General features: G+C 45.8%; 4 protein-coding genes across 6 annotated transcripts; 2 read left to right on the top strand and 2 right to left on the bottom strand.

Moving 5' to 3' along the window:
- Nucleotides 1–179: 179 nt before the first annotated feature.
- Sc2 lies at nt 180–1,979 on the bottom strand. Its single transcript, XM_064683348.1, has 5 exons — nt 1,760–1,979; nt 1,460–1,687; nt 790–1,006; nt 613–728; nt 180–546 (listed from the first exon to the last, which is right to left on the bottom strand). Exons 1-5 carry the CDS (start codon nt 1,903–1,905, stop codon nt 342–344), a joined length of 912 nt encoding a protein of 303 aa, XP_064539418.1. The 5' UTR covers nt 1,906–1,979; the 3' UTR covers nt 180–341.
- A 112-nt stretch (nt 1,980–2,091) lies between these two features.
- On the top strand, nt 2,092–7,304 carry Ubi-p63E (Polyubiquitin-63E). Of its 3 annotated transcripts, none has more exons than XM_064683347.1 (2): nt 2,092–2,213; nt 4,077–7,304. In XM_064683347.1, exon 2 carries the CDS (start codon nt 4,087–4,089, stop codon nt 7,060–7,062), a length of 2,976 nt encoding a protein of 991 aa, XP_064539417.1. In that variant the 5' UTR covers nt 2,092–2,213; nt 4,077–4,086; the 3' UTR covers nt 7,063–7,304. The 3 variants fall into 3 exon arrangements, with proteins under 3 accessions (XP_064539417.1, XP_064539415.1, XP_064539414.1); XM_064683345.1 differs by lacking the exon at nt 2,092–2,213 and adding an exon at nt 2,288–2,445; XM_064683344.1 differs by lacking the exon at nt 2,092–2,213 and adding an exon at nt 2,821–2,978.
- A 249-nt stretch (nt 7,305–7,553) lies between these two features.
- Ccz1 (vacuolar fusion protein CCZ1) lies at nt 7,554–9,237 on the top strand. Its single transcript, XM_064683355.1, has 4 exons — nt 7,554–7,732; nt 7,789–7,886; nt 7,958–8,661; nt 8,719–9,237. Exons 1-4 carry the CDS (start codon nt 7,598–7,600, stop codon nt 9,195–9,197), a joined length of 1,416 nt encoding a protein of 471 aa, XP_064539425.1. The 5' UTR covers nt 7,554–7,597; the 3' UTR covers nt 9,198–9,237.
- Lamtor4 (Late endosomal/lysosomal adaptor, MAPK and MTOR activator 4) lies at nt 9,124–9,832 on the bottom strand. The gene is made up of 2 exons (XM_064683358.1): nt 9,621–9,832; nt 9,124–9,547 (listed from the first exon to the last, which is right to left on the bottom strand). Exons 1-2 carry the CDS (start codon nt 9,764–9,766, stop codon nt 9,319–9,321), a joined length of 375 nt encoding a protein of 124 aa, XP_064539428.1. The 5' UTR covers nt 9,767–9,832; the 3' UTR covers nt 9,124–9,318.
- Between the last annotated feature and the right edge of the window lie 94 nt (nt 9,833–9,926).

The following is a 9,926-nucleotide window of genomic DNA, read 5'->3' on the forward strand; positions in this document are numbered from 1 at the left end:
TCAAATTGCGTGACTGGCTGTTCGACTGGGGAGTTGCGTTAATACGGACGGATAGCAAAATTTTCATTGCACAAAACCAATATCAGCTTTCTCACTTTGTGCACAGCGTGTAAAACTAATGCCGTAATTGATGGGGTCAAAGTCTATGAGATATCTAGACAAGTCAAAGTCAAAGCATGTTTGCCTAAAAATGATTTGTTTTTGTTGAGCGTAAATGCATAGTTCAACAATCTTCTACCCATTTACATATATTTAGCGAAGCTAATTAATTCTAATTTATGAATTGGAATAAGTACAGCGTATTCGCTGTAGCTGCAACTGCAGTTTGTTCATGAATCCATTTACAGGACAAATGGGAAAATGGCACGACGTGCCCTTGGGTAGTCCTTGAATTCCTTCTTGTAGTTACGATGCTTGGCAAGAGCCCACACAGTCATCTGGAATGCACCAGCAAAGGCAAACAAATAGGCGGGCAAGCAGGAGGTCATGACCGAATAGCAGACCCAGGCGCCAATCTCATAAGTGTAATTGGGGCACGATACCAGGCTACAAATGGAAATCAATTAAAAGATTTAAAGATTTAAAAACTTCAACAATAAGAAGAACACGCACTTGAAAAGCTTCGTCAGGGGATTGCTGTCGGCCACAGGAATCTTCCGCACCTTGGTGCCGGGTGGACGCAGATTGCGCAGAGCAATGTGTATCGAAAAGTTGCCCAACTCGCAGAGCTAAAAAGTACGAAATTTATTTAAGAAAGAAACATTTAAACGTTTTGTAAGGTAAACTCACAGCAAAGGCGGCCAGCGCAGCCCAAACAGTGCACATGCACGGCGAAGTGTAGAGCGGATGATTGACGTGGTACGACACATACGCCGTAAAGCCCCAATAGTAGCTGCAGTTCTTGAACAGATTGCGCAGCGGCATAGTATTGTGCGAGAAGCGATGCACAAAGATCGTCTCCAGCAAACGCTTCACATAGTGAACCGTATAGCAACCGGCGGCAATGCTGCGGAAAAATTCAAAATATTCAACAATTAAGAAAGCAGAAAGCAAGGTAGACAACGATTGGATATAGTATTTCGATTTTGATATTTGGCTTAATAAAGCTCTAAATGTTTGAACTGCAGCAAATTCAGCTATTTTTAAGGCTAAATTTGGCTTTTTTTTTAAGGTCCTTGGCAGGAAACTGTGAAATTTTAAACCGATTTAGCTATTTGCACGACTGCAATATACCCTTTGGTCGTGCCATATGTATAGGGTATACAAAAATCGTTGAAAGCGTTAAGTCTATTCATTATGCAGCCAGCAGGTAAAAGCGAGTCAAACGCTGATCAGCAATAATTTGCATAAGCATTCGCTGGGTCAGCGGGTCGCGTGGCTGTCTCTGTGTGCGTATTAAACGATATGCGTGAGTCTGGCGAAAGTCACACACACACACAGAGAAACCTTCCATACTTACTGAGTGGTCAGGGAGATGGGATTGCCGGCGGCCTTGCCGTAGACGAGCTCCGGACGGAAATAGAAGATTAGGTAGACAATTAAAGGACCGGCATATTCGGCCAGGAAGACGGTCTTCCAGCCGATTTGCGGTCCCAGATCCTTAACGTAGACCTTGTCCCCATTGCCCAGGTTCAACGAAGCCACGGAATCTGTGTCCCTCAAGCTCCTGCCACGCGGCTCCAAGCGTCTTAGATACAAATAATTTCAGAGTTAGGACATACGTAACTATGTGTGTGTGTGTGTGTGTTGGTATACTTACAGCGATATGCGGTCCGCATGCGGCGCCTGCTTCAATGTCTTGTGAATCAGTGTCCGCAGCTCGCTAATGGAGACCGCGGTGGAGGACACATTCACTGTGCCGTATGACTTAGTTGTTTTAGCACTGAGTACTTCAAGCTCCACCATTTTTCGTGACTGTCACTATTTGCCGTCCGGTTAGTCTTTATTTAGTGATGTATTTTGTGCACAGCGAGTGGTAAGCATACGCAGAAAGATTTCGTATGTTATTGTTAGTTATTTAACTCAAAATGGCACTGTTAATGTACAAATGTTAATATGTGACGTCAGAATTATGTATGTCCAGCTACCATTGCTTATCGTGTCATATTTGTTATCGTTGTAAAATTTAAGATTTTCAGTTGGCCAGTCGACTCAGCACGTAAAGCAGGTCTTGTCTTGAATTTGTTAGAAAACCTTTTTATTTTAATTGTGTGGTGAGTGTGTGTGTCTAGATTTATAAAATATATAAAAAACAAATAGTAAGCCATGAAAATGTAAATCGTCTAAAGATATTTGTCAAAGAAATCCTATTTCAATTCGCTCATTTTGCGTTTGACTTCCAAAGTGAACACTTGAAACTAAAAGAAATTGTGTAAATTCAGCAGAAAAGCAATTAATATCTAATAATAAAAACGCAACTTTAAGCAAAAGTATTGGAAGTAGAGGGTGAGTAAAGCAAACTCGAGTTAATTTTAAAACGAATTGCGGTCGCGGTAAATTCAACGATCTGGCAACTTAATAATTCACCAACTGGTAGCCTTGGACGCATAGCTCGAGCGAGATAACTATATACAACGCTCGACAACTGCAATTGTGCATCACGACACGAAAAGTATAAAATTTAGATTTTTCTGTCGAGCTGCTTTCATTAAGGTAGTACTTCTATATGAATACATTAATTATAACAGTATATAAAAACATTTCGCCTTAAAACAAGCATGTTATACTTATTGGCAAATTAATAATATTTTTGTGCAAGCAGGCTAGCCCTAGTACACAACAATTTCCCAAAAAAATATCCCACATTACCCCTGCAGTTGACGAAGGCTATAAAAAGCGAAGCACAAACTAATTTCGTCCAAGTAATCAAAAAGTGAAGCCAGTGAATTGACAACGCAGCAGCAAATAAAACTGAACAATTTTTTTAAGTGATTTAGGTGTGAAATATTAATAATAAGTTAAAGCCAGTGATTCGAAAAGTGAGTTTATTTAGAATATAAGGCGTTATTGATATTGTAAATTAGTGAAAAAAAATTTTTTGGGCTACAAAAAATTATACGTAACGCCATTTTTTTTTCTTTGTTACGTACTCATTTATAATTAGTTTGTTGGAAAAATCAATACTCAGTATCTAATTTTGCTTTTGTAAATTAATGCGTTTTTCACACCATGCGAACTTTGTATTTTGCAATTTACATATTTGTTGTGAAATTAGTTTATGACGTCATAGAACTTTCCAGAAGGCAATAATATATATATATGTGCATACGTATATGTACATGTACATGTATGCACAAGTATGTATATATGTGCATGTATAATTATTATATTATATATTTGTTTTTATATCATATATATAATTTTATATTGCAAAGGATGTTCTATGTATGCACCTACCTATTCAATACTTATATGTATGAGAAATTTAAACAATGACACGGTGCAATGGCCGTCTATAAAAGGGTCTTTTTATATGTGTGTACATATATATATTTTATAATATATGTGTATGTATGCAAGTGAACTGCAAAGCCATGCTTCTATGTATATAACTTTTTAATACATATTATACACAAAAAAAATAACACGTCGCACGCCCAGACAAGTATGTATGTGTATGGGAAATTTAAACAATGACGCAGTGAAATGGCCGTCTATATGAAGTTCCTTGTATATACGTACATATGTATATTTTATAATATAAATATATGCAAGTTAATTGCAAAGACATGTTTCTATATATGCAAATATTAAAAACATATACACAAATAAATAATGCGTCGCACGCCTAGACATCTATGTATGTATGTGTATGGGAAATTTAAACAACGACGCAGTGCAATGGCCGTCCGTAAAGGGTCTTTGTTTGATAATTGACAAGGGAGGAAATGGTCCAATGTGAAAAAGTGTGTACACATATTGTACATATGCAGTCAGAACAAAGCAATCTTGCAGAAGTACTCATTTTTCGATACTTTTTTTAAGTCATCGTCAAAGCCATATCATTTTAGTTTGCGTCGAGGTCTGTTCAAATGAAATTCAATTTTATTTTCTAATTTTCTCTTTTTATTTTGCAGAATTATCAATATGCAGATCTTCGTAAAAACTTTGACGGGAAAGACCATCACCTTGGAGGTGGAGCCTTCCGATACGATCGAGAACGTTAAGGCCAAGATTCAGGACAAGGAGGGAATCCCTCCAGACCAGCAGCGTCTGATCTTCGCCGGCAAGCAACTGGAAGATGGTCGGACTTTGTCAGACTATAACATCCAGAAGGAGTCGACCCTCCACTTGGTCCTCCGTCTGCGTGGTGGTATGCAGATCTTCGTGAAGACCCTGACGGGAAAGACCATCACCCTGGAGGTGGAACCTAGTGACACGATCGAGAACGTGAAGGCCAAGATTCAGGACAAGGAGGGCATCCCTCCAGACCAGCAGCGTCTGATCTTCGCCGGCAAGCAGCTGGAAGATGGTCGGACTTTGTCAGACTATAACATCCAGAAGGAGTCGACCCTCCACTTGGTCCTCCGTCTCCGTGGTGGTATGCAGATCTTCGTGAAGACCCTGACGGGAAAGACCATCACCCTGGAGGTGGAACCTAGTGACACGATCGAGAACGTGAAGGCCAAGATTCAGGACAAGGAGGGCATCCCTCCAGACCAGCAGCGTCTGATCTTCGCCGGCAAGCAGCTGGAAGATGGACGCACTCTTTCCGACTACAACATCCAGAAGGAGTCGACCCTCCACTTGGTCCTCCGTCTCCGTGGTGGTATGCAGATCTTCGTGAAGACCCTGACGGGAAAGACCATCACCCTGGAGGTGGAACCTAGTGACACGATCGAGAACGTGAAGGCCAAGATTCAGGACAAGGAGGGCATCCCTCCAGACCAGCAGCGTCTGATCTTCGCCGGCAAGCAGCTGGAAGATGGACGCACTCTTTCCGACTACAACATCCAGAAGGAGTCGACCCTCCACTTGGTCCTCCGTCTCCGTGGTGGTATGCAGATCTTCGTGAAGACCCTGACGGGAAAGACCATCACCCTGGAGGTGGAACCTAGTGACACGATCGAGAACGTGAAGGCCAAGATTCAGGACAAGGAGGGAATCCCTCCAGACCAGCAGCGTCTGATCTTCGCCGGCAAGCAGCTGGAAGATGGTCGCACCTTGTCGGATTACAACATCCAGAAGGAGTCGACCCTCCACTTGGTGCTCCGTCTGCGTGGTGGTATGCAAATCTTCGTGAAGACCCTGACGGGAAAGACCATCACCCTGGAGGTCGAGCCCAGTGACACGATCGAGAACGTGAAGGCCAAGATTCAGGACAAGGAGGGCATCCCTCCAGACCAGCAGCGTCTGATCTTCGCCGGCAAGCAGCTGGAAGATGGTCGGACTTTGTCAGACTATAACATCCAGAAGGAGTCGACCCTCCACTTGGTCCTCCGTCTGCGTGGTGGTATGCAGATCTTCGTGAAGACCCTGACGGGAAAGACCATCACCCTGGAGGTGGAACCTAGTGACACGATCGAGAACGTGAAGGCCAAGATTCAGGACAAGGAGGGCATCCCTCCAGACCAGCAGCGTCTGATCTTCGCCGGCAAGCAGCTGGAAGATGGTCGCACCTTGTCGGATTACAACATCCAGAAGGAGTCGACCCTCCACTTGGTGCTCCGTCTGCGTGGTGGTATGCAAATCTTCGTGAAGACCCTGACGGGAAAGACCATCACCCTGGAGGTCGAGCCCAGTGACACGATCGAGAACGTGAAGGCCAAGATTCAGGACAAGGAGGGCATCCCTCCAGACCAGCAGCGTCTGATCTTCGCCGGCAAGCAGCTGGAAGATGGACGGACTCTCTCTGACTACAACATCCAGAAGGAGTCGACCCTCCACTTGGTCCTCCGTCTGCGTGGTGGTATGCAGATCTTCGTGAAGACCCTGACGGGAAAGACCATCACCCTGGAGGTGGAACCTAGTGACACGATCGAGAACGTGAAGGCCAAGATTCAGGACAAGGAGGGCATCCCTCCAGACCAGCAGCGTCTGATCTTCGCCGGCAAGCAGCTGGAAGATGGTCGGACTTTGTCAGACTATAACATCCAGAAGGAGTCGACCCTCCACTTGGTCCTCCGTCTGCGTGGTGGTATGCAGATCTTCGTGAAGACCCTGACGGGAAAGACCATCACCCTGGAGGTGGAACCTAGTGACACGATCGAGAACGTGAAGGCCAAGATTCAGGACAAGGAGGGAATCCCTCCAGACCAGCAGCGTCTGATCTTCGCCGGCAAGCAGCTGGAAGATGGTCGCACCTTGTCGGATTACAACATCCAGAAGGAGTCGACCCTCCACTTGGTGCTCCGTCTGCGTGGTGGTATGCAAATCTTCGTGAAGACCCTGACGGGAAAGACCATCACCCTGGAGGTGGAACCTAGTGACACGATTGAGAACGTGAAGGCCAAGATTCAGGACAAGGAGGGCATCCCTCCAGACCAGCAGCGTCTGATCTTCGCCGGCAAGCAGCTGGAAGATGGTCGCACTCTTTCCGACTACAATATCCAGAAGGAGTCGACCCTCCACTTGGTCCTCCGTCTGCGTGGTGGCATGCAGATCTTCGTGAAGACCCTGACGGGAAAGACCATCACCCTGGAGGTCGAGCCCAGTGACACGATCGAGAACGTGAAGGCCAAGATTCAGGACAAGGAGGGCATCCCTCCAGACCAGCAGCGTCTGATCTTCGCCGGCAAGCAGCTGGAAGATGGTCGGACTTTGTCAGACTACAACATCCAGAAGGAGTCGACCCTCCACTTGGTCCTCCGTCTGCGTGGTGGTATGCAGATCTTCGTGAAGACATTGACGGGAAAGACCATCACCCTGGAGGTGGAACCTAGTGACACGATCGAGAACGTGAAGGCCAAGATTCAGGACAAGGAGGGCATCCCTCCAGACCAGCAGCGTCTGATCTTCGCCGGTAAGCAACTGGAAGATGGCCGCACCTTGTCGGATTACAACATCCAGAAGGAGTCGACCCTCCACTTGGTCCTCCGTCTGCGTGGCGGCTGCCCAGCTTAATTTAAGTAGAAAGGCGCATACAAATCTAATGGGCAAAACTAATTATCGAACACTGAAAATCAAGCTACAGAGTTGCCAAATTTTTTAATTTCTGCAAAATAACACGACCGCAAGAAAAAATTCCAAATTTACAAGTTCAAGCATTGAGCCGATTTTACTGTGACTGCTGTTTCTTCTGGCTTAAAATTGTCTTGCTTCAAATTCCAAATACAATTATAATAAATTAATTATTCAAAGATAAATGTTTTATTTATTGTGGTATTGTGATCGCGCCTAATTAGTGGGTGGGTTATGTTAATAAAATGTAGACTGGATATAGTTGAACTTTCTGTTAGCTACTTTTCGGGATTTAAATCGGGCGTTGCCAAATTATGCTCGGAAAAATAATACAGAAATTCAAAACTATTTTATTGTGGATGTTGCCAGACTTCAACCATGTCGTTCTAACGTTTCTGTGTGAATGGCGTTTGATTCGTTAAATATGTAAACGTTTCGTGGTGACTGTCAAAAAGGGTAAGACGGAATTACAAAGTGAATGCTGCCCGTTTATTTTGGACAAGTTAAAGCAGCTAAACTTGCAAACAAAATGGCAAAGGTGCTGCAACGTGTGGAAACCACGCTGCGTAGCTTCTATGTATTTAATTCCAGCTTTGGCCAAAAGGAGGGCGAGGTGAGTTCAAGTAATTCGTTTGTTAGCAACGCCTACAAATCGTTGATAATCAACAGGAGCACAAGAAAATACTGTTCTATCATCCGAATGACATTGAGCTCAATACAAAAATCAAAGATGTGGGCCTTAGTGAAGCCATCATAACCTTTACCGGGTGAGCGCCAGCGCCTGCTTCTGCCACACCCAATAAATGACAGATTTGTTATTTGTTTATCGATTTCCCAGCACGTTCACGAACGAGGATGATTGCAAGGCTCTGCATACGCAGAAGACAACACAGCTGTTCTATCAGCCGGAGCCAGGCTTTTGGCTGGTGCTGGTGCTCAATGTGCCAAAGGAGCTCAAGCTAAAGGACGGCGTCGAGGTGGCCGATTATCGCGGCGGCGACGTCTCCGATCGCATATACCACGCCGTGCTCCGCCAATGCTATCACATGTATCGCTTCCATCATGGCACGCTGCAGGGCAAGTTGTCGCAAGCGGCGGCAGAGGAAGAGCGCCAGCAGCTGGCGGCCGAGTTGCAACAGTTCTATGAAAGCTATTTGGCGAATATCAAGGATTTGGCACACTGCGACATTGTGGACATGCTGCACTCGGTCCAGTATCTGGCGCTGGACAAGGCGCTGTTCCTGCGCGCCCACAACTTTAGCATGCTATGCGATAACTTCCCCGCCGTCAAGGAGTGCATCATGCTCTACAACGAGCAGGTCGTCTGCGGCGGCAAGCTGACCGCCAGCGATCTGTACAGCCTGCATGCGCACATCCCGACGGCCACATCCGCAGCTGCCTATGGTTCGGGCGCCTTTGTGCGGGATGCGAACGAAGAGCAGGCGCCCCGTAGAGTATTTTTGGAGTGGGAGGGGCAAATTAAGCCATACTACTTGCTCATCTATCGGGCACTAAATGTGACGCTCTGCCTGTTCCTCGATGGTAAGCGAAGCCCGTCCAGCCAAGCCATTGCCTTAATGCCGATTTACTCCCACACAGCCCGGCAAGCTGCACCGGCGCCTGACTTCTATGAGGAACTGGACACGTATATGGGTCCGCAGCTCAGCTGCCTGGCGCGCGACATTGCCGCCGAAGTCTCGAAGCTGAGCGTGGGCATCGCTGCCGCCCAGGAGAGCACCTCAAATGATAACTCGCCCAAATATCTGTTTATCAACGAGCAAAGTCTGCAGCACCACACGAATATCTATCGGAGCGCCAAGACGCCGCAGAAGAGCCTGCCGCGCAACGTGATGAGCATCATTGCTGATTTGGCCAATCCCATTGAGCATGGTGCTGCGGCCACCGAGGAGCTGCAGGTGAAGACAACCAACGATTTTTGGGTCGTGAAGCGGCGGTGCAACTGGCGTCAGTACTATGTGATACTTGGCAAGAGCAAGGCGACGCTTTTGGATGTGACGCAGGAGGCGAAGCGTATATTTGAACAGGAGCTCACAGATGATGTATTCTTTGACAAATAAACAGTAGAATTAGATAAATAAATGGCGTTTTCCAATTGTATTTGCTGCTGTTTTGGTTTCTTGCTTCCGGCTGCCGCCAGCAGAAACCACAGCACGCGCTGAGCTGCGTCCGATGTTGTTTTCAAGCCAGCACCGTGGTGCTACTCGTGCTTGCCGGATTCAGCTCAGTGCTGGCATCGTTGTACACGCTCGTCGAGGACGACGAGCTGGTTGTGGCCCCGTTGCCGTGGCCTTTGCTCAATTTCACAATGTAAATTTTACGATTCGACATGCAAATGCTGTAGCTGTGGTGCTCATAATCGATGCTGATGCGCTCGCAGCTGCTGTTGGGCATGAAATTGTCATCGATGCTACAGCCGCAGGAGAAACATTAACATTAATTAGTTATTCTTTGTTTTGTCTCACAATTTCAGTTCAACTTGCCTTTCGGTAAGATTTAGCAGACCCATTATTACATTGGCGCTGCGATCATCGTTCTTCAGATCTCCGCCTGAATCTAGCACGGCACCATCATCTTTGAGTATCAAGTAGCCAATTTGATTGGGCACAATCTGCTTATCCTTGTCCATATTTCAAGTTCTCTAGCTAGAATGTTTATCTTTATTGTTTTTTTGTTTAACAGCTGCATTAAATGCCATTCACATTTGTAGCACATATCCCATGCGATATATACAGCGTTGCTTATCGATATCTATTAACACTGCCAGCTCTAACGAATCATGTCACACC

Source organism: Drosophila montana, unplaced genomic scaffold, assembly GCF_035044405.1.
Source record: "Drosophila montana isolate Dmon_TW-CO22-7 unplaced genomic scaffold, ASM3504440v1 contig_2592_1, whole genome shotgun sequence".
In the NCBI taxonomy this organism is placed as follows: Eukaryota; Metazoa; Arthropoda; class Insecta; order Diptera; family Drosophilidae; genus Drosophila; species Drosophila montana.

Bases quoted from the DNA above. Each gene is read 5' to 3' on its own strand.
- Sc2 (XM_064683348.1), bottom strand. From the start codon at position 1,905: ATGGTGGAGCTTGAAGTACTCAGTGCTAAAACAACTAAGTCATACGGC. The intron at 729-789 runs GTGAGTTTACCT...CGTACTTTTTAG, and splicing joins CTGCGCTGGCCGCCTTTGCT to CTCTGCGAGTTGGGCAACTT. The intron at 547-612 runs GTGCGTGTTCTT...TTCCATTTGTAG, and splicing joins CCCCTGACGAAGCTTTTCAA to CCTGGTATCGTGCCCCAATT.
- Ubi-p63E (XM_064683347.1), top strand. From the start codon at position 4,087: ATGCAGATCTTCGTAAAAACTTTGACGGGAAAGACCATCACCTTGGAG.
- Ccz1 (XM_064683355.1), top strand. From the start codon at position 7,598: ATGCTGCCCGTTTATTTTGGACAAGTTAAAGCAGCTAAACTTGCAAAC. The intron at 7,733-7,788 runs GTGAGTTCAAGT...GATAATCAACAG, and splicing joins TTGGCCAAAAGGAGGGCGAG to GAGCACAAGAAAATACTGTT. The intron at 7,887-7,957 runs GTGAGCGCCAGC...TCGATTTCCCAG, and splicing joins GCCATCATAACCTTTACCGG to CACGTTCACGAACGAGGATG.
- Lamtor4 (XM_064683358.1), bottom strand. From the start codon at position 9,766: ATGGACAAGGATAAGCAGATTGTGCCCAATCAAATTGGCTACTTGATA. The intron at 9,548-9,620 runs GCAAGTTGAACT...CTGCGGCTGTAG, and splicing joins CTGCTAAATCTTACCGAAAG to CATCGATGACAATTTCATGC.